The sequence below is a fragment of the Bison bison genome, unplaced genomic scaffold, assembly GCF_000754665.1.
Source record: "Bison bison bison isolate TAMUID 2011002044 unplaced genomic scaffold, Bison_UMD1.0 scf7180017864158, whole genome shotgun sequence".
In the NCBI taxonomy this organism is placed as follows: domain Eukaryota; kingdom Metazoa; phylum Chordata; class Mammalia; order Artiodactyla; family Bovidae; genus Bison; species Bison bison.
Window position 1 is genome coordinate 3727261 of NW_011494730.1, and position 23369 is coordinate 3750629.

The 23369-nt window shown below is 37.8% G+C and overlaps 1 protein-coding gene across 4 annotated transcripts in view; it reads left to right on the top strand.

Annotated features, from left to right (window-relative positions):
- Nucleotides 1-23369, top strand: part of GIGYF2 (GRB10 interacting GYF protein 2) — a 127698-nt gene that overhangs the window by 35006 nt on the left and 69323 nt on the right. For all 4 annotated transcript variants that reach the window (XM_010841226.1, XM_010841230.1, XM_010841227.1 and 1 more), the window contains 5 exons: nucleotides 2831-2960; nucleotides 3850-3945; nucleotides 14736-14847; nucleotides 19004-19115; nucleotides 20155-20195. In XM_010841226.1, coding sequence (XP_010839528.1) covers nucleotides 2831-2960; nucleotides 3850-3945; nucleotides 14736-14847; nucleotides 19004-19115; nucleotides 20155-20195 — 491 coding nt within the window. The remainder of the gene's footprint in view (nucleotides 1-2830; nucleotides 2961-3849; nucleotides 3946-14735; nucleotides 14848-19003; nucleotides 19116-20154; nucleotides 20196-23369) is intronic.

Genomic DNA, 23369 nt, shown 5'->3' on the forward strand with positions numbered 1-23369 from the left:
TTGGACTGCAAGGAGATCCAACCAGTCCATCCTAAAGGAGATCAGTCCTTGGTGTTCTTTGGAAGGAATGATGCTAAAGCTGAAGCTCCAATACGTTGGCCACCTCATGCGAAGAGTTGACTCATTGGAAAAGATTCTGATGCTGGGAGAGATTGGGGGCAGGAGGAGAAGGGGACAACAGAGGATGAGATAGTTTGATGGTATCACTGACTTGATGGACATGAGTTTGAGGAAACTCCAGGAGATGGTGAAGGACAGGGAGGCCTGGCGTGCTGCGATTCATGGGGTCGCGAAGAGTCGGACACGACTGAGTGACTGAACTGAACTGATAGGCATTGGACTCGATGACCTCTAAGTCCGTGAGTAATTGGAAAGAAAACAAAAAACCAACCCAGTAACAATGAACACTTTGAGCACCCAGATGGTAGTCTTAATCTGTTTATTACCAAAGAGAATCAGGCTCCCTGGTGAAATGGTTATTCCGCATCTGAGGCAAGAAATAAGCTGATTTTGGAACATTTGACATACCAGATAGAAATGAAGCTCTCAAAGACTACTAGGGTTGGGTCAGAAGGACTTGGGAGCTAACCTGAAGCCTCTTCCACTAGGCAAAGTTGAGAGAGTTTGAGTATTGTTAAGAATAGTTGCAGTGAAATGAAATATATTAATGAAAATAATTTTATTGTTGGAGGATTGTTAGTGAACCAAGTCATTATTATTAAAACTAATAAATGGAAGAAGGAAAGCTGTTTCTTTTCTTATATGAGATATATTCTATTAGGTACTACCAGATAGTGTAAGAGGAAAGTTTCTCTTTGTAGAACCTCTACCTAGTAAATAAAGAAGAAATGATAGAATAAAGTCAGTCTGTAACCTTAGTGAATTAGGGGATCTAAGCTTCACTCTTGAAGAACTGCTTAGCCTTGCAAAACCAACCAGGCAGCCTGTGCCTCCTGGTGGAGTAACATACCACCACATGGATGTAATCTTGCCAAGTCTACATCCAGTCACCTGTTTACATGAAATGCAGAGAACAGAGAAATGTATTAAACTATATCACAGGGATAAAGTTAGCAAAATTCAGACTTAAAAATCCTTATCTTTTAGAGATAACATTTTGAAATATTTGCAGATGAAATGATTGCTATTGCTAAGTCACTTCAGTCGTGTCCAACTCTGTGCGACCCCATAGATGGCAGCCCACCAGGCTTCCCTGTCCCTGGGATTCTCCAGGCAAGAACACTGGAGTGGGTTGCCATTTCCTTTTCCAATGCGTGAAAGTGAAGGCGCTCAGTCGTGTCTGACCCTCAGCGACCCCATGGACTGCAGCCTACCAGGCTCCTCCATCCATGGGATTTTCCAGGCAAGAGTACTGGAGTGGGGTGCCATTGCCTTCTCCAGATGAAATGATAACTTGTCGTAAAAGAATTGTCTCCAAACTTGAAAATAATTTCCTTTAAAAATTTTGAAAGCAAAAGAGTTCCTTCAGAATAATATTAAAGGAGGGTTAGATGGGGCTGTAGAAGGAGTGGGATGGCCTGGGGACTGGGTTGGTGGGTACAGGAGAGTTTCTTGTTGATCCTTTTATATATGTTCAAAATTGTCTGTAATAAAACTTTAAAAAATAAGTAAAAAGAAATAAAACTTTATTAGTCTTACTGTACTAATGCATACTCTTTTTTTTCCCCCTTGTATTGCTTTCTACATGTAAACACATTCTGTGTATTTGCTAGGTACCTGCTACTTTTTCTGCCGTTCGTGAATAATGTGCAAGTATTTATTCTACTTGACCTTCATACTTTTTAATGTACAAGTTGTAGACCGCCCCCCCCCCTTTTTTTTTGTCAATACAGCTTAGCAATTTGGGGATATATTTCAGTGCTTCTGTTGAATTTTCTTTGGGCTAAACTACTGACTTGCAGTACCTTGGTCCCTTTTACCCTTGTTATCTATTACTTCATAGAACTTTGGGCTACTCCTGATGGTTTCCCTAGAGGGAAACTTGACATTTTTTGCTGAGATTCACTCCTTTTTAAAATAATAACATCTTAAAAATTAACTCGTTCCCCTTTTCCCAGTTTTCTTCCTTCGAGGTAATTTCTGTTATCAGCTTGAAGTATATTTTTACCTTTCTTTTTTTCCTTAGCAGTAAATATGGCTTTTTTTTTTTTTTTTTCTCCTTGTACTTCACCTTTTTTTCCCCACTGTATTTTCAAATTCTCTACACTGACCATTAATTTCTTTTATTAAAAGTGAATTATGAAATGTTGTGGGCATATTTAAAAGTATCTTTTTTACAGGTGTCTGTATTTTGCATTTTCTCTTGGGGAGCAAAAATATTTTTTAAAATATTTTGTTAAATATTAGAAAATCATTCTTTGAAGTCACTGTTTTGGTTTTTAACTCCACAAGTGCTACTTGAGAATTTGCGTCGTTTTACATCCTTGCCAATAGCTGGTATTGTTAGAGTTATTCATTTTTATTAATCCAGTGTATGTAAGGTGATGTCTCACTTTTGTTTTAATTATGTTACTTTTATAGTTTGGAAAAAGGTGTCTCCTCCTCACTCCCTAAACTTCTCAGGGATATGGCACAATACTTCTTAAGGAAGTTATCTACTTATTTGTCAATAAACTCAATGAACTATTTTCTTAGTGAGCTATTACAACAGATTGCATTAGAGCTAAAATCTTGGATACCTTGAGATAATGGCTTTTCCTTTCTGTTCTTTTGAAGAACTAAAATGAAAATATTACATTATGTGGAAATAAAAAGTCCTTACTGCCAGCTCATTTGACACTTTGTTTTTCTATTCTGTTTACTGTTTTAGGCTCCGAGCTCTGTCCAGCGGTGGGAGTATTACATCCCCCCCTCTTTCGCCAGCATTGCCGAAGTATAAGTTAGCAGACTATCGTTACGGGCGAGAAGAAATGTTAGCACTTTTCCTTAAAGACAATAAGGTAAGAACGTAGGAAAGAGTTGAAAATTGCAAATGCGATTTCTGGGTATGTACAGTTACGTGTTGATACATGAAATAGCTATGGTTCGTCTCTCTTTTCTTCCTGTGTTGAAACCTGCATTAGTTCACAGAGGCTCTTCTAAATGATGCACACTTTATGCTTTAGAGAAAACCTAAGATTTCATCACAGAAGTAGAAAGCTTCATGGAAGCAGGAGAGTGGTCAGGACTTAATGCTTTGTCTAACTGATTTCCTCACAACCTTTATTTTTATCGCATTGTGATGGCTGAGAAAGTTTTCTCTTCTCTTTATTGCATCTGTCATTCTTTCCAGTTAGATGTTAGGAGCCAGAAGGGCAGATGCTTCTCTTGTTCTTTGCTTTTGAGTTAAATGTAAAATTTTTAGTGGGGAGAAAATCTTAAAATATAGTACCTCATTTGTGTTACTTACAAATGATCAAAACTCACAGTATAAAGTACACTTCTGTTATGTAACTAGTGAGGAATAACATTTTCTACTTAAGTGTACTTTGCTTTTAATTTTATTAATGGATTAAGGATCAAACTTTAATGATCATTGCTAAGAACAGATACAGTTGCTTGTAAAATTCTCCTTACCGTCTGTGGTTTGAGTTAAATGTGCACTCTGGAGTATCAGGGTCAGTGTTATATATCAAATCTGAGTGTGGTAGTCTAATGGGAGGACGGGGTGAGTGACTGGGCTTTTAAAAAATGTTTGACCCTGTCAGAATATTAATTGTGACTGAATAAGCTTTTAATCCATATCTTTGATAATCAGCAGCAGATAAACCAAACAGTATTTTCTTGTTTTGGCTTCTTTAGAATTGCAGGGAGAGCATTAATCTCATGGTCATGTGTTTGGTCAAACAGATCCCTTCAGACCTTCTGGATAAAGAATTTCTGCCTATCCTACAGGAGGAACCCCTGCTGCCACTGGCTCTTGTGCCCTTCACGGAAGAAGAACAGGTGTGTGCGTAGCGTTGAGCCTCAGGTCCCACTCTTGTTTGTTCCCACTGAGGCATGAAAATAGGAAGTTCCTCCTTAGGCTCTAAGGAGTGTCCTCCTTCCCCAGGTCTGCTTCCTTCTACTCTTCTCGGCATATGGATGCCTCTCTTAGTTGACTAGATTCTGATTTAGATTTGAGGCTGTTGAGTATTATGTAGAGATAAGGATGTGTGTTAGAATAGAGAGAAAAAGGTATTTTTCAGGGGAGAGGGCCTTCTTTTCAGAAACATGTCGTTTTTCCGAAGTAATATGCTAAACCTGAATTCCCACCAGTTTTTACCACTAGAGGAAAATGTAAATAATCAGCTCACAGTGTGCTTAAAACGGTGCTTTTCTGTCACAGATTTTTTAAAATGATAATAGTGAGAAAGTTAGAGTTTTGGGCTGTAAAGTAACAGATTCTGTGTTACAGTGTACAGTGTCCATAGATAAATAATGGAGTTTCTGATTTCAATGAACTATGGTGATTATTGGGCTTCCCTCATAGCTCAGTTGGTAAAGAATCTGCCTGCAATGCAGGAGACCTAGGTTCAGTCCCTGGGATGGGAAGATCCCCTGGACAAGGAAATAGCAGCCCACTCCAGTATTCTTCCCTGGAGCATCCCATGGACAGAGGAGCCTGGTGGGCTACAATCCATGGGGTCGCAAGAGTTGGACACGACTTAGTGACTAAACCGCCACCACCGTGGTGATTATAGTAAAATGGAGAAAGAAAGAGCTTTGTTGGAATGCCGCTTTAAATGAAGAATCATCATTACTTTTTAAGAAAACTGCTTTATTGAGACCTAAGTTACATGCCATAAAATTAAACATGTTTGTAGTTTTTAGTAGATGCAGAGTTGTGTAACCCATCACCACTGTCTAATTCCAGAACATTTTTCATTATTTTTTTGTGACAGCTCTGGGTGTTTTCTCTGTACTCTTGCCATGCTGTGCATGGTGAAATCAGTCTATTAAGAGGGAAAAGCCTATTAAAAGAACTTCATGAAACTTCCCTGATGGTTCAGAACTGATGGGGAACTAAGATCTCACAAGCCACAAGGCATGGCCAAATAAAAATTAGACTTCTGTTAACCTGTGTTAAGTTTTAAGAAAGGTGTGATATTTATTTGGTGACTTTGAGCATCATACTTCTGTAAGCAGTTTTGTTTCATTTGCGGTTTCTCCTAAATCAGGCTGTGCTGTGTGCTTAGTCACTCAGTCGTGTTCGACTCTTTGCGACCCCATGGACTGTAACCCGCCGAACTCCTCTGTCCATGGGGATTCTCCAGGCAAGAATACTGGAGTGAGTTGTCATGCCCTCCTCCAGGGGATCTTCCCAACCCAGGATTGAACCCAGGTCTCCCGCTTTGCAGGCAGATTCTTTACCGTCTGAGCCACCATGAGAGCCCAAGAATACTGGAGTAGGTATCCTATCCCTTCTCCAGGGGATCTTCCCGACCCTGGAATCTAACCAGGGTCTCCTTCATTGCAGGTGGATTCTTTACCAGCTGAGCTACCAGGGAAGTCCAAAATCAGGCTAATAGTTCCTTCTTTATTCATGAAACCCAGTATCATCTCGGGTCATCAACAAATATTTTCATTGATGAAAAGTTGTTATTGTTATAAAGAATTCATGGGAAAGGAAGGGTCCTGTCTCTAGTAATTGCTGAAAAGTTTCTTTTCAAAAATGGTAAATTTCCTTTAAAAAAAATTGGACATCTGTTTATATTTTGGTATAATTTTTCTCAAAAATATTTTTATTATGAAGCATTTCAAATAGTATAGAGAATATTATTACAAAGACCTGAATATTTTCAACTCATATACATCTAATCTTAAAATAATTTGTGTATATTTTTGTTTTAAGAAACAAAATTTCTCCTTCACCCCAGTTGAGACTGCCTGGGGTGTACCCCTCTCTGCATTTCCAGGGATTACTATGAATCAGATTACTTTCATCATTCATGTTTTGATATTTTCATTACATATTTGTGTGTCCATATACCTGTAAGCGGAGAAGGCAATGGCACCCCACTCCAGTACTCTTGCCTGGAAAATCCCATGGACGGAGAAGCCTGGTAGGCTGCAGTCCATGGGGTCGCTACGAGTTAGACATGACTGAGCGACTTCACTTTCACTTTTCACTTTCATGCATTGGAGAAGGAAGTGGCAACCCACTCCAGTGTTCTTGCCTGGAGAATCCCAGGGACAGAGGATCCTGGTGGGCTGCTGTTTATGGGGTCGCACAGTCGGACACAACTGAAGCGACTTAGCAGCAGCAGCAGCATACCTATAAGAGTTTCATTTTATAGGGTTATAAATTTTACATGGACTGTAGCCTGCCAGGCTCCTCAGTTCATGGAATTCTCCAAGCAATGATGCTGGAGTGGGTAGCCATTTCCTTCTCCAGGGGATCTTCCTGACCCAGGTATTGAACCCAGATCTCCAAATTGCAGGCAGATTCTTTACCATCTGAACCACCAGGGAAGCCTATATTGAAGATAGCATATTGTATATTACAGAGGAGGAAATGGCAACCCACTCCAGTATCTTTGCCTGGAGAATCTCATGGACAGAGGAGCCTGTCAGGCTACAGTCCTTGGGGTCACAAAGAGTCGGACACGATTGAAGTGACAGCACCACTGTATAATTATATTCTGCAGCTTGTTTTTTCTTTGAGTAATGATTTTTAGATTTCACATTCATACATATGGCATCAGTTTGTTCATCTCTGCTTTATAATATTTCATAAGTGAGAAAAATCAATAAAATACTTTTTTTTTGCTGTAAAAGATATTCATATTTGATTATAGAAAATACAGAAAGATATGAAGAGGTAAATCTTTCCTATAAAATCACCATGTAGAAATAATTACTTGTTAACATTTGATATGTTTATTTTTGTGTATCTTCAGTTGTCAAAATACACCGGTAATGCAGACTGAATCCAACAGCGTTTCAAAAGAATTATACACCATGGCTAAGTGGGGTTTATCCCCAGAATTCCAGGGTGGTGCAACATAAAACCAATATAATATACCCAATTAATAGAATGAAGAAAAGAAAAGCACTTGATCACCTCAGTCTCCACAGAAAAAGCACACAATTCAACACCCTTTTGTGAAAGCAAACGTAACAAACTGGGAATGAAAGTGAGCTTAGTTAAGGGCTTTTATGAAAAACCCACAACCAACATCATACTCAGTGATGAAAGACTGAAAGCTTTTCTTCTTGGATTGGGAACAAGGTAGTATATCTGCTTTCACTACTGATATTGAACCTTGTGTTGGAAGTTTTAGCTGAGCTCTTAGGCTAGAAAAGGAAATAAAAAGGATCCAGATTGGAAGGGAAGAAGTAAAATTATCTGTTTGAAGATGACATGATCCTTCATATAGAAAATCCTAAAGAATCCACAGAATAACTGTTAACACCGGTAAGTAAATACAGCACAGTTGTACGCTACAGAATCAGTACACAAAAGTCAGTTGTGTTTCCATTATTGTATACTTAGTCGCTCAGTCGTGTCTGACTCTTTGCAGCCCCATGCCCTGTAGCCTGCCAGGCTTCTCTGTCCATGGGAATTCTCCAGGCAAGAATACTGGAGTGGGTCGCCATGCCCTCCTCCAGGGTATCTTCCCAACTCAGATATTGAACCCAGGTTTCCTGCATTGCAGGTGGATTCTTTACTGACTGAGCCACCAGGGAAGCATTTCCATATACTAGCAATGGACAATTTGCAAAGGAAATTAAGAAAATTCTGTTTAGTATCAAAACCAAAATACTTAGGAATAAATTTAACTAAGGAGTATGAAACTTTATACAATAAAAAAAAAATGAAACACTATTGAAAGAAATTAAAGAAGATCTGAATAAATGAAAAGGCATTAGCATTTTATTAACCGTTGAAAGACTTAATATTATTAATGATTTGCTGCCAGTACAATCCCCACCAAAGTCCCAGTGGCTTTTTGGGTAGAAGCTGATCTTAAAATTTATATAGAATTGCAGAGGACCCTAAGTTGTCAAAACACTTTTGCAAAGAAGAAATAGGACCTGTACCTCCAGTTTCAGAACTTAACTGCAAAGCTGCAGTAATCAGAACTGGTTTTAACTTCCCTGGCGGTCCAGTGGTTAAGATTTTGTGCTTCCAATGTAGAGGGTGTGGGTTTGATTCCTGGACTAAGGGAACTAAGATCCTACATCCCTTGTGGAAAAAAAAAATCCAAAACAAAAAACTGTGGCTTAAGGATAGATGCACATACCAGCTGATTATAAGTGAAAGTTCAGAAATAAAACCAACTCACTCCATACTGCTGGATCACTTTGAAGAAACACTGTATGTGGGTATGTATTACTTTTGTTTCACTGCTGCCATACCTATAGTATTTTACCCTTGCTTTTGCAATGTTCCATGATTTCATTGTTTTTTTCATGAGCAGTAAATCATGTGGAATTCTCCAGGCCAGAATACTGGAGTGGGTAGCCTTTCCCTTCTCCAGGGGAATCTTCCCAACCCAAGGATTGAACCCAGGTCTCCCACATTGCAGGCAGATTCTTTACCAGCTGAGCCAAAGGGAAATCCAAGAATACTGGAGTTAGGTAGCCTATTCCTTCTCCAGCAGATCTTCCCAGCCCAGGAATTGAACTGGGGTCTCCTCCATTGCAGGCAGATTTCTTTACCAACTGAGCTATCAGGGAAGCCCAAATCATATGGTTTAGAAATCAAAATTTATCTCTCCCCCATCCTTTCCACCAGCCGTCTGTCTCCTTTTCTGAAAAGCAGCCTGTATTAGCAGTTTCTTGTGTATTTTTCCAAGTAAATATTGAATATATTTCCCCCTTTTTGTGAAGGTGGTGGTGTATACTAAGCTTTGTTCTATATTTATGTTGTTTTTATTGAAAAATATTCTCTGTACATTTGGAAAAAGTATTCTTTCTTTGTTTTAGTTTGCATTTCTTTCCCCAGTGCAGAGTTTCTCAGATACTTGTATTTATATATATTGTAATTTTTTGTTCTTTGCCATTTTTGTTGCAGGGGTGGTGCGGATAATAGTCTTTTTCTTGAGCTAGTCCTAAACCTAACCTGTTAAATTTTCTTTTTTTTTTTTTTCAGTTCCTTTTTTATTGGAATATAATTGCTTTACAGTGCTGTGTTAGTTTCTGCCATACAGTGAAGTGAATTAGCTGTATGTGTACATGTATCCCCTCTTGAACCTCCCTCCCACCCCTCATCCACTCATGTACTAGTTCATTTTTATAAATTTAAAATTGCATTGGTTTTAAAAATTGCACTGTATTTTTTAATACAGAAGCCTATTTTATATAGCTCATTATACCAGTTTCAGTCTTTTGTGATTAGTTTTCCAATTGTTTATGAATATTTTTTAATAATTATTTTTTATTTTTCATTAAATGACTGCCTAGATTTTCTTAGAGACGACATGGGTTAGAAAAGCTTTTTAGTAAGTAGGCAGAAGGACTTGGTACTAGTTACTAATGTGATATGCTTTAAGGGCTACACAGATTACTTGACTGAGCAATCAAAAATTATTCAATAAATGCTGCTGAAAACTGTTGGTTTTTTAAAAAGGAATAAAGTTAGATATGCAGTACACCTTCACATGAAAATTAGTTCTAGAATCACTAAAGAAGTAACTCTTCATTTTGTTTTTATAATGGAAAAGTTTATCTTAAGGTGTTAAGATTTGAATGCTGTGATTACCAGGGCTTAATGTAAAGATTGGATTCCCTGGTGACTGAGACAGTAAAGAATCCGCTCACAATGTGGAGACCTGGAGTTTGATCCTTGGGTGGAGAACATCCACTAGTGAAAGAAATGGCAACCCATTCAAGTAATCTTGCCTGGAGAATTCCATGGACAGAGGAGCCTGGCGTACTGCAGCCCATGGGGTCGCAAAGAGTTGCACATGACTGAGCGATTAAGTACAGCACAACACAAAAATGCAAAATTTAGGAATTCTTGACACTTGCTAGCCTTTCTTTTTATAATATATGTTGGAATAGGACAGTACTTAGAGCTGGCAAAAGATTCATTAAGCAAAAGATTCATTAATATTTTGAAATTAACACTTTGGATGGTTACCTGTTCAGGAATTGTTTAGACCTTCCTAGGCTAGAGTTTTGCATATTGATTCACCCTGTTACTCCTATCCAGGAGGTAAATAATTCTAATAACCTAAAATAGCTTCTTGCTATATATCTTGTTTCCTAATGTTACCTGAAGAGGGTATTTTATCTTTAAAAGCATGTTAATTGAGTGTACGCATTTCCTGCCTACACCCTCCCCACCACATATACTCTTAAACATACATGTACACACATATATGAATGCATGCATGTGTAAAATATAATTACGTAAAAGGTTTTCTTTGAACAAAATTAATGCTTGAATAAGATCTTCTAGTTGCTCTTTGATTGGACATTTCCCTGTATGTCCTTATCGAGTTTGAAAAGCATTCAGTTCAGTTGTTCAGCCATGTCCGACTCTTTTTGACCCCACGGACTGCAGCACGCCAGGCCTCCCTGTCCATCACCAACTCCCAGAGTTTACCCAAACTCATATCCTTTGAGTTGGTGATGCCGTTCAACCATCTCATCCTCCATCATCCCCTTCTCCTTCTGCCTTCAATCTTTCCCAATGTAAAGGTCTTTTCCAATAAGTTAGTTCTTCTCATCAGGTGGCCAGAGTATTGGAGTTTCAACATCAGTCTTTCCAATGAACACTCAAGACTGATCTCCTTTAGGATGGACTGGTTGGATATCTCTGCAGTCCAAGGGATTCTCAAGAGTCTTCTCCAACACCACAGTTCAAAAGCATCAATTCTTCGGCACTCAGCTTTCTTTGTAGTCCAACTCTCACATCCATACATGACCACTGGAAAAACCATAGCCTTGACTAGACACACCTTTGTTGCCAAAGTAATGTTTCTGCTTTTTAATATGCTGTTTAGGTTGGTCATAACTTTCCTTCCAAGGAGCAAGTGTCTTTTAATTTCATGGCTGCAATCACCATCTGCAGTGATTTTGGAGCCCCCCAAAATAAAGTCTGACACTGTTTCCCCATCTGTTTGCCATGAAGTGATGGGACCGGATGCCATGATCTTAGTTTTCTTTATGTTGAGCTTTAAGCCAACTTTTTCACTCTCCTCTTTCACTTTCATCAAGAGGCTCTTTAGTTCTTCACTTTCTGCCATAAGGGTGGTGTCATCTGCATATCTCAGATTATTGATATTTCTCCCGGCAATTTTGATTCCAGCTTGTGCTTCTTCCAGCCCAGCATTTCTCAGAATGTACTCTGCATATAAGTTAAATAAGCAGGGTGACAATATACAGCCTTGACGTACTCCTTTTCCTGTTGGAACCAGTCCGTTTTTCCATATCCAGTTCTAACTGTTGCTTCCTGACCTGCATATAGGTTTCTCAAGAGGCAGGTCAGGTGGTCTGGTATCCCATCTCTTTGGGAATTTTCCAACAGTCAGAGGCTTTGGCATAGTCAATAAAGCTCTATATATTACACTTGTAATTTAAGTAACTGCTACCAGATTGGTGTATTTTATTTATTTTACATGAAAGAAAGTCACTTCATGTATACATTTTTAATTAGACGATACATGTGTATACATGCAAAATTCACAAAGCACATACAGTGAAAAACAAGTCTATGAGTGACCTAGGCTTTTTTTCCCTCAGGATTAACTGTTATTTTCATTGTCTTATATTCCCTTTCTAGGGTATTTAATACAACTGCAGCTACTTTGGTGTGTGTTCTTTAAAACACACACACACACAGCTGCTGTTTAGTGCAACTGCAGCTACTTTTGTATCTGTTCTTTAAAACATACGTGCGCACGCCTGCTATGCATACAGTTCTGCACTGTTTTTACCTAAGCATCTATTTGGGAGATAATGACAGATATTTATTTAACTTTTAAGATGTGTCACTGTTCTAACTACTTGTTGCTTAATGTGTTAAGTGCTTACAACAGCCCACGAAGTAGATTCCTTTTCACATTATATGCATGAGGAAAATGAGGCACAGAGTTGAGTAAAGGAGCCACAGTTCACTCTCAGGCAGTTTAGCCTCTCCATGCACTTCACTCCAGCTATGCCTATTAGGCTGACTGTATGAAATTGTGGTTTTCTGGATCAGAAATGATTGAATATTAGCAGTTTTATATGATGGTGGTGGTGTAGTTGCTAAGTCATGTCCGACTCTTGGAACCCCATGAACTGTAGCCTGGCAGGCTCCTCTGTCCATGGGATTTCCCAGGCAAGAATACTAGAGTGAGTTGCCATTTCCTCCTCCAGGGGATCTTCCTAACTTGCTTTCACCCAAGTCTCCTCTGTTGAATGCAATCTCCTGCACTGTAGGTGGATTCTTTACTGAGTGAGCCACCTGGGAAGCCAATTTGTATGGTTAACCCTAATAAGTAAGAGTTGCCTCGTATTTTTAAAAAATTGTGTAGAATTCCCTGTGTAGATAGCCATGATTTTTAGATCAGCTCCTTTTGATTGATACTTAGCCAGTTGCCATTTTTGCTTTCACAAACAGTACTACAGTTAAAAATCTTTGTTTGTTATTTTTCACATGTGTAAGAAGAGAAATTGTATAAAAAGCTGTGGACATTGAAATATACTTTGACAAATGTATCTGTTAAGTATATATATTGCCTTCCAGAGATTATACCAACTTTCACTTTCAGCTGCAGTGTGTTAGGATGTGTGAAAGAAAGCATATGAGAGTTTCCCTGAACTCTGTAGATGGGTGCGTTTGGGTTTCATACATGTAATCCTTTGGTTATGAGGTATTCAACAGTGTCAGATTCTGGCATGTACTGTATATTTAACACTGACTTCTATTTTTCCAGTATTAGAATACATGAATCTAGATTTGGGGATTTCACAGTCTTGCTTAATTGTGATCCCAGAAGAATTATTCAGTAACACTGCTGTTTACTGTGTGCCCCGAGATAAATTAATGCATTTGTTTCAACTAGCTTTTCTTAAAAATAATTTTTATTAAAATACAGTTTGAAATAAGTATTGATTAAGTTTGGTATCTACCTCTAGTTTTCCATTATTAATTACATCTTGGTCTTCAGTTTTGAAGTTACTTGATTGTATTATTATATGCCTATAAAAGTCAAAGGAATAAAATAAGTTTCTAAAGTTTACCTGAACAAATTCTATTGAATACTGTTCTGATAAAGACAAGTAGTGACAGGTAATGAGGAGAAAATCACCCATATATTAAAATAAGAAATTTAGTAAAGAAAGTAGAAGTTTTTCAAACCAAAATTACATGTTGATTTCTTTAAAATAGGAATATCATATTTCATTTGATTTTTGAATCCAAACACAGTGGAAACAGTTTGGACTTAAAAGAAGTAGTTGAATTGCAGAATTTTATTTCCCTGAAATTTAGTTAGCTGCTACCGAATTTGTGTACTTTAGCCTCATGTGTTGTCTCTGTCCAGAGGTCCCTTGCTGCAGCCATGCTGAAGCTGTGTTTTCCACACTGTGCCATACCACTGCATTTTTGCACAGATGTCTTTTAGGTTCTGTGCTGTGCTTAGTTGCTCAGAAGTGTCCAACTCTTTGCATATAGTCCATGGAATTCTCCAGGCCAGAATACTGGAGTGGGTAGCCTTTCCCTTCAGGGCATCTTCCTGACCCAGGGATCAAACTCAGGCTTCCTGCGTTGCAGGCGGATTCTTTATCACCTGAGCCACAAGGGAAGCTCAAGAATACTGGAGTGGGTAGCCTATCCCTTCTCTAGTGGATCGTCCCATCCCAGGAATCAAACTGGGGTCTCCTGCATTGCAGGTGGATTCTTTACCAGCTGAGCTATCAAAGAAGCCCAAGTGTATAGAAAGTATTCAGGTAAAGATGTATTCCAACAGTTTTTGAGTTTAAAACTGTCTCATTAAATTGTTTCACATGCCTAGGATTTTAATATTTCATAGATCATTTTCCAGTATTTTTATAATTGCTTCCTGCTTTACCTTTTCCTAAGCCCTGTGTGTTCCATTTATCCAGAAATAGTGACTAAACTTATTTTTGAATCCCAGACCTCCTGTCTTCCTGTGTCCCCTCTTCATGTTTGAAGGATGCTTACCCACTACTGTTCTTGTCATATTTGACCCTTTTCCACATTGACTGTGGGTGCAAATAAAGTCTAGTGACCAAGTGATTGGGGTTTTGTTTATTCTTCTCAAGCATTCTCTTCCCCTACCCACTTCTTACTTTGCCTTTTCCCATTCATCCCTGATACCTGTTATTCTATTAAACACTAGTTGGAGTTGCTAATTCATATAGATGAGCAGAATGAGGCAAAATGATCAATATTTTTTTCTTTATCCTGTTACTGTTGATTCAGACCTTTTGTGACTCCTGCTCATTTTCACCTTTCAGTAGTTAAAGGACCCTTTCAAACCAGATCTCTCTTACTGTGTATTCTCTGTTTGTTATGATGATGCGTACGTATCTTGCCTCCTCGTGGGTACGTACAGAACCTAAAATGGTTTAAGCGTTGGTTGTTCATGTTTGGTAATCTGAAATGTTAGTTTAAAATCTCCAGCTACAACCAGATTTTGGAATATCTTCGTGTGCCGTGTGCCATGTGGTGATCGTTTCCCAGTGCTGGTAGTCATTAGATGCCAGTTTATAGACGCTGGGAGATGGTGAGGAGCGACATGCAGTTTTATCTGTTTCATCCGTTTTTTTTCTTTCTTTTCTTTTTTTGGCAGAGAAACTTTTCCATGTCCGTAAATAGTGCTGCTGTCCTGCGATTGACAGGACGAGGAGGAGGAGGAACGGTGGTGGGTGCTCCTAGAGGTCGAAGTTCTTCACGAGGGCGAGGTGAGCTTTCATGTGAAAAAGTAATAACCAAACGGTGGAGACAGAGGAGAGGGAAATAAATCACTGTAAAAATATTTTGATACTTGATTTTCCAAAACTGCCCTTTGACACTAACTGCATAATAAATGTCCTGAACATTCGTTTTCGGAACCATTTCTCAGTGTATCTACTCCACAACCCCTGGTTTGGAGTAGAAGAGGGTGATTTGAGCCTAGGGACTTGAGTGAATGATTTTAGATGGTCCTAATTCTCTTTGGCAAATATTCGTGATCCATACTCCTCACCCCCAGGGGACCTTATGCTGTGAGAGCCAAAGCTCCCTGAATTGCCTTGGCTGCTCAGTGGCACCCAGGTCCCTGCAGGCCTCTGTGACTGGGGTCTCCATATAAGGCCATGTGCCTGGAGTGTCCCCAGCCAGAGAGAGGCTTTTGTAAAAGCCGTCTCCTCAGTATGAGACCTTTTTAGGGTGCAGAAGAAAGAAAAAATTATGCAACAATCCTTTATATAATCTGTAGTTTTATATTTTGTAGATTTGTCTTTTCTTAGAAGAATAATTGATATTACTTGTTCTTTGATATCTTCTCCCTACTTGGAGTTTGTTGATCTTCTGCTACTTAAGGGCATTCTTAATATTTGTGATATAAATATTTATTTGAGCTTTTACTTCTAAGTTGGCTAAATCATAGCAGAAGTCTCAACATACCTTGCAGTTTTAAAAGGTGCTTTTGGAAGAACTGGATGTCTGCAAGCCATTGCCTCCACACGTTGCACCATCCAGGGTGGCGTGATCATGAATGTGGCGTATCTAAATTCTTTTTTCTTAAAGTTAAGCTTTATGAATAGAGTGATTTATACCCACTCTTTATAGAGACTGTATTAAATTGTGCATTCCTGTGAAGGGGTTTCATTCAGAATGTGGGAAGGCAACTGTTCTGAATAATGAAGAGGTTAACTGAAACTCTACTTGTAGATCAAGTACTGTTGCTAGGATGTCCATGTGTTTTCCTTCTGAATTTGTCAGTCTCTAGAATGGTGGTTTTTAACCTGGGGAGTTGTTAGAATCATCTATAAAACTCAACAGGAAATAATATCTGCAGCAGAATATACTGGGTGGTGAGATTTAAGCTGTGTGTTTCAGAAGGTCCACAGGCCATTTAGATTCTCAAACGCAGTTAGGTTCCGTTGGTGCAGAAATCGCCTGAAATCTGTGCTTCTTGGTGGTGTGCTGATGGTGTTTTCAGGGTGACTGTGGCGTGCTCCTTGGACGTTGTCTGGGTTTTTCTGCAATGGGCTCGCACTGAGAAGAGGTTGCCCTTGGGGAGCTTTTCCTCTAGTGCTTTTCAGGGCATGACGGTGAGAGGTCTTATTAATTAAGAAGTGTGGCCCACAGCAGCTGTTTTTTGTTCCTCAAGTGACCACCAATCTCTAAATAGGTGTTAAAAAAAATTCCAGGTCTAGAAACTGATGAAGCGTTGATTAATTTCTTCCTGCCTTCTGGTTTGAAGTGTATATTGTTATCACATAGGATAGAACTCTTACATTCAGAATTTAAATGGGACTTGTATGAAAGATAAATACTGTAATAAAAGCAGTGACTTAATTAACATTGATATGAATGGATGACATGAAGCTAGTTAAATGAATGAAGTGACTTAGTGAGAAATACTTCTGACACCATTGTCCCAACTGTGATTCTTATTGGTTTCATGAGACCTTTAATCTGTGGTTTTGTTTTCTTCAGTTACTGCTTAAATTTAACCTGTTAGTTAAATAAATAGTGATTAGTGTAGCTTTTTTTTTTTTTGGCATGAGCAGACCTGACATCATATGATTGCCCTGGCAACTTGAGAGAAGTTTGTTGTGAAAATCAACTGACTTTCATACTTCAGAATATCATGAAGCAGTAACATTTAAATGAACAGGGAAACAACATGAATTTGTCTTCTTTTTATTTTATCTGGTGAAGATGTTTAAAAATAAAGCGTATCTATACAATTGTCAGCCACTGTCTTCCTCATTATTAAAGGAGGTATATTGTAATCCCCCCAAAGAAGAGGGTGAGATCTCAGAGATTAGGACAGTCATTTAAATTTAACTTTATGAAAGATTCTCCATGTTATATTTACTTGCTTCTCCTCATATGGGCACTACTTTTATAGATGATTATGGGCCTTGCACTTTGAAGAGTGTTCCTTACGTTTTACAAGCTGGAAAACTCTAGAATCGCATTGTTTTTTTGTGCCCACTTATAAAGCTTTGGGCTCATAAGGAGGACCCGTGCCAATGCTAGTCATAACTGGCAGGGAATATTTTGTGGTTTGCTTATTTTTCTGGCAAATTTTGAACACTGTTTTTCATATTCACATGTTTCCAGAATAAAATACTTTTTCAGGGTGCTATGTGCTTAATCGTTTTCTTTAGAAAATTGTTCTCTAAAAGGACAGGGAACTTTTTTCTTTCTCCCTAAAAATACCTTTGTAAATATCACCACAGTGTTATTTAACAGTTTGTATTAGACTGTTTTAAGATAGATCTTAAATAATACATCTATATTTCCTAAGGATAGAGGTACAAAACTGTACATTAAATTGAAGTTAAGTTGATACAACTGGAAGGTAACTTTAGGATTATTATAGTTCAACTCTAGTCCTTACTTCCATTTTACAGATGAAGATATTGATACTTAGACTAAAGAAGATATCATTGTTCTATGATTACATACATAAAACTATGCATTATTCTTGTATTCCATCATAAGATCATATAGAAGTATAATTGTATTTTGAGTCAATATTTGATAAGTGATGCTAGAAAGTAAAAATACTGTATGGATATTTTAAACAGTTATTTAACTCAGTTGTATTTAGCTTTGGAATGCATTCATTCTTTTATTCAAGATTCATCATTTTTCCTTGGGTGTTTTTTTACTGTTGGAGAAGTGAGTTGGGGATAATGGCTAAGATTTTTTCTAGGTATAAATACATACCTAGGCACAATTTTTACCCCCTTCCCCCCAGTTTTCAACTTGTGTGTTGGATACAAATGGTGTACGTTAGTTGGGAAATCCTCACAGTACACAGAAAATATAAAGCTGAAAGTGCATATTGCCTTCTGCCCCCAGATGCAGCATTTGGGTTTATATCCTTCTTGATCCTAACTATGCAGTCATATCATTTATATACATTGTAATTTTTTTTTTTTTTTATGTATTGCTCTTTGGCGTGCTTTAGTCATTCAGAATAGTCATACAGTCATTAAGTCATACAGAATAATGTAGATTCCTTTTAATAGTATCTTATCTTTTGTTGCTTCCTGGTATTCTACTGAACTGGTTTATCAAAATTTGCTTAGCCAGTCCTTTACTGATTTATGTTTCCGTTTTTCAAAAATTTGCAACAAAAATCTCCATATATATATATTTGCATATTTGTGCAAGTCTTTCTATTAGGATAAATTCTAATTAGAATGTTGAGTCAAATTTGATAAATGTAATCAGATTGCCTTCAGTAAAGGCCAGTGTACATTTGAGCCACTGGAGCCTCTGTAAATTCCTACATGCACACTTTCTTACCGGCTCTATGGTTTGAATTTAGTGCTGCCTGATAATTTTCTCCAGGATTTGCACAAATGGGAAAGAGTGCCTTTGGTTGGTGTGGAATATTCTTGAAGAAGTTAGTTCACAAAATTGATAGTTTAGTTGGCCCTATTAAATTATCCTTGCTCTGGAGTTAAAGAAAGTAACATTTATGCCTGGTTTTTGTACTTTGCTCTCTTCTCAAACTCCTCACATTTTCCATTTTTATTGAAAATAATCCAATAGAAGGTTTGATTTGTCATAATGGTTTACTGATCTTAGAATTTCACTATTTTCTGTTGAGCTTGATGTTGATACAGTTTTCTTGTTCAGGACTGGAACTGGTACTCTTACACAGTTTTTTTTTTGTTTTTTTTTTAATATCCTCCTCTGGTCTGGCTACTTCACCGCTGTCATTACTGTTATTGGTCTCACTGGTAAAGATTCAGTGGGCCTTGCTAAATATTAAATGTAGATATCCTGCTTTGTATATAGACAGCACTTCAGAGATGAATGCTTGGTGTTCACCTTGTGCCAGATGTTGACATCTGACCATCATTTTCTCTGTATTGTTGTTTTCAGGCAGAGGCAGAGGCGAATGTGGTTTCTACCAAAGAAGCTTTGATGAAGTAGAGGGGGTGTTTGTCCGAGGAGGCGGCAGGGAAATGCACAGGTCACAGAGCTGGGAGGAAAGGTAACTGGAGGAGTCACATCTTGGGATAAAGATTCTTGGTGTAAAAGCATTTTTTCTCTGCTTTCTGCAGAGGAGAAGGCTCTCTGTACAGTTACAAAGTTTCACTTTCCAAAAAATGCTACTAATGAAATAAGAGTTATGTTAGACGTGTTTAAATGATCCTTATTTTCTAGAGAAATACATTAATATTTTTGTCCCTGCATGGATATTTAATAGTTAATTAAATGTGCTATTTGATTAGTATTCAGTGAGAAGCATTTTCATTTTATTGTTTGTTGCTGTTAATCAAAGCATCTTCTCTATATTGCTTGTGACTTTGTATGAAGTCTTTCAAGATGAGCAAAGGCAGTTGCACAGATAATATACAAAGATGTCCATGTGATAATATTTATAATATAGAACAGTGGGAAATAAGCCAAACAACTTAATTTTAATGTGGTTTCTTATAAAACGGCATATCCACACAGGTGTTAATTGGTCTCTAAGTCATGTCTGACTCTTTCCTGACCCGATGAACTGTAGCCCAACCAGGCTCTTTTGTCCATGGGAGTTCCCAGGCAAAAATACCAGAGTGGGTTGCCATTTTCTCCTCCAGGGGATCTTCCCAACCCAGGGGTCAAACCGGAGTCTCCTGCATTGGCAGGTGGATTCTTCACCTCTGAGTCACCAAGGAAGCCTTGTCCATAAAAGCTAGGAAGAGTTTGAGAATATTTAATCATGTGTAAAAACACATTCTGAAAGCAGTATATAAAGCTCTGTACATCAGATACCTAAAGTAAAACATGAATTTAATTAAAAATGTACCTAATAAAAAAAGTTTCTGGGTCTATGGAAGCTAGCTTTTGGTAGGTGAGACACTGTATATTTTTGCTTTCATATTTGTGCTTTTCTGTGTTTTCCAAATGTTAGGCAAAAACGATATATTTGTTTTATAATTTGAAAAGGAAATGCTGTTAAAGATAGGAAAGTGGGTGTCATGGATGGGAAATCTTTGTATTACTCTCATGTTCTTTTTGAAACTTCATTTTACCTTTTCTAGGGGTGACAGACGTTTTGACAAACCAGGACGAAAAGATGTAGGTAAGACTTTCTGTTTTGAAGTATTTTTATATGGATTTCCATGGCATTAGTTCTTAACAAGGCTCACAAAGGATACCTTAATTAAAAATTGACTCAGTTACTTGCCTCTCTCCAGTAGATGGGGTTGTAACATTGCTTGCATTTAGAGTTCTATGGTTATTTGAGGGCTGTATTGCATGAAACCAAGGATAATAAATACAACCATTAGGATTTACTTGGTTTAACTTTTTAAGTCTGTGTGTTCTCTGCAAGACTTATTCTTTATTAAGGCTACCTTATGAACTGAAATTTCAAGTTAGGAAGCAGCCTATTTACTCCTTTTCCAGTGCCTCTCACAGCTGAGAAGAAATAGAGAAAATGCTAGAAGGTTTGCTTTTGTATCTGAGAGCAAAGGCTAAAACTGTGACAGTTTTTACTTTAGTCATTTATTCATCTGGTCTTTTTGATAAATGATGGTCTTTCTTAAAGGGCAATTTTCACATTAGATCTATAAAAATATTTTATAGTGGCTTTTATTGAATGCTTTTTAATACGATGTTCACTTTGGCTTATTAAACTATGCTAATGATTCTGAACTTTTATAACTAATCCACTTTTGTTGAAAATGTTGTAAATTAAAGAAAAAAGTTGCTCCTGCTATGTCTTACAGTCTGCCAGAATAGCAGTACTTGGCTAGTTTGTTGAGATACACTGACATACTGGTCAATTGTGAGATACTCTTTGACAGCAAATTAAGATAATTTAAATACTGGAAGTTCCAGAATGATTTGTTCTTTTTAAAATTAGAGACTGTTCTTATCATGTATTTGCTTCTTATATATGGAGAAATGGGTGGAATTAGAAACGTGGGTAAGAATTGTGCATGACCTTTGTGAATACCCACAGGAGAATGTAGAGGCAGAAAAAGCCCTGTACTACTCAAATTATAATTTCTGTTCATTAGGAATCATCTTACAGTAATGATTCTGTGAGGATGGAATTAAAAGATCATTAAAGTAAAATCTAGGTGGTACAGAAAGGTTCAACTCAGTGCATTTTGAAATTCTTTGAAGCAGGCATAGCAATTTTGGCTGTTAGGTTGCTGCTGGCAGTTGGTAATAAGGGCTTGTACTTATATAAGGTGCTTCCTTGGTGGCTCAGATAGTAAAGAATCCACCTGCAATGCAGGATACCCAAGTTTGATCCCTGGGTCGGGAATATCCCCTGTTGAAGGAAATGGCTTACCCACTCCACTATTCTTGCCTTGAGAATTCCATTGACAGAGGAGCCTGGTGGGCTACAGTCCATGGGGTCAGAAGAGTAGGACGCAACTGAGCGACTAACACAGCAACAACACACATATGTAAAAGTGGGCTTTATGGTTTTTCGTATCTGCTTGTCTTTGGTTTATTGGGACTGTTAAGCTGTCTGTATTGGTTTCCACAAGCATTTTTAACATCATTCCATTGTGGTCTCCTGGATCATGTATCCGAGACATTGTGGTCTCCTGGATCATGTATCTGAGATTCTGTCACTAATTTCCCAGGTGGCCCAGGTAAGTGAGCAATAGAGCCAAGAGTTAGAGCTGCTGGTCCCACTTTCTAGTAAATTCTCCCTCTTTCAGTTTGCACTCCATTCACCTGAAAGGATAATGGGGCCTTTGTAGAAAACTTAATCCCCTTAACACAGAAGCTGTGATTCTTTGAAATGAAAGAATCATTTTCCCAGAAGCTTTCAATCTCCTAGACAAAAGTATTTGATTGCGTTTTTTAGCTGTCTGTTATTACATAGCATTAGTATACCAACAGAGTTTTTTGGGGGGATAGTGTGTATGTGTCTAGGGAAAGTCATATCTAATTTTCAGATGCAAAGTTTATGTATAAATAGTACAGTAGGAGATTACTTTGGCTTGAATGGAGAAGGTCCTGCATCTGTATTGAGACTGAGAGCCCAGACAGGCCTGTCCACTTCTAGTTAGGCCACTTTGGGCATCCTCTGTGTGTGACCTGCGTAAGTGATGTGAGGCTCTTAGGGGAAAACATACCATGTAAATCTTCAATGCTACTTTATTTTCACAGGTTAGGTGAATTTTGTTACTTTATTATAGAAATAAGAATTTCTGCTGTCTTATCTGTATTACAGCAGTCTTGAGTTGGAAAATAATCTGTTGTTCTAGCTAGTATTTAAGAATGCCTAAGGTTTTTAAACTGCAAAAGTTCTCAATAATTAAGTTTCTGTGTCCTTGATATACTTTGCTATTATCAGTCTTAGACCACTTCAGAGTTCTTTATTTTTTTCTCCTTTTGGTCAAAGAATAGGAAAATGTGACTTGCTGCTGTGCCCTGCTTTTCACAACTACTTGCCTTTACTGTCTAGAATTTATTTCAAGAAATGATTCCTGTGTGGGTCATCACCAGTGGGGAGGGTTCATCTTTCCCTTTGCCTGCGTAGGACTGGATAAGGGAGATTTCAGAAGAGCAGCAACAAATCTGTTTGAAATCTGATAGGGTGACATTTTTGGGTCTTGTTTTGGTTGGGGACAGTTTGATTTTTTTTTTAATGGAAATGACAAGTATACAAAGATAGTCTTAAGTTAAACCAGAGGTAAGGGAAAGGGTTCATCCTCGTACATGTAAAATTAAAATAGCAGAGAAAGCATAATTTTCATGGAGTATTAGATTTGGAAAGAAATAATAGAGTTCATCTAGTCCAACCTCCTACTGGTGAATAAACACTCATTTTGTGTTTATAGAAAAAACTATTTGAAGTTTGAAACAGGAATTTGGGTTTGAAAATGCTTCATTGCCTAATTATTTTTTGCTTTTTCTAGTGGAGGTTTTTTCCCTGAGTTAAATTATATGCAAACCTTTATATCTACAAAAATATAAATATGTTTGCATCTATGAGGTTTTTATACCATTGAATGGATCCTAAGTAGAAAGGTAAAGTTTTTACTTTGGTTGGAAGTCATTCAGGTGAATAGTTGTAATTTTTAAATCACTATTTGATTAATGTGCACAATAGCTTTAAAGTAGATAAAATTTTGCATCTCTTTGCCTAATACCACCCTGCAGTTTCCATCAGGCTAGTGCTTATTTTACTTGCTCTGATCACTTTCTGCCACAAATATATGAATATGTGAGTGTGTTTGAGTGTCATGCCCAAATGATTTTACAGTTATGGTTAAATCTATTT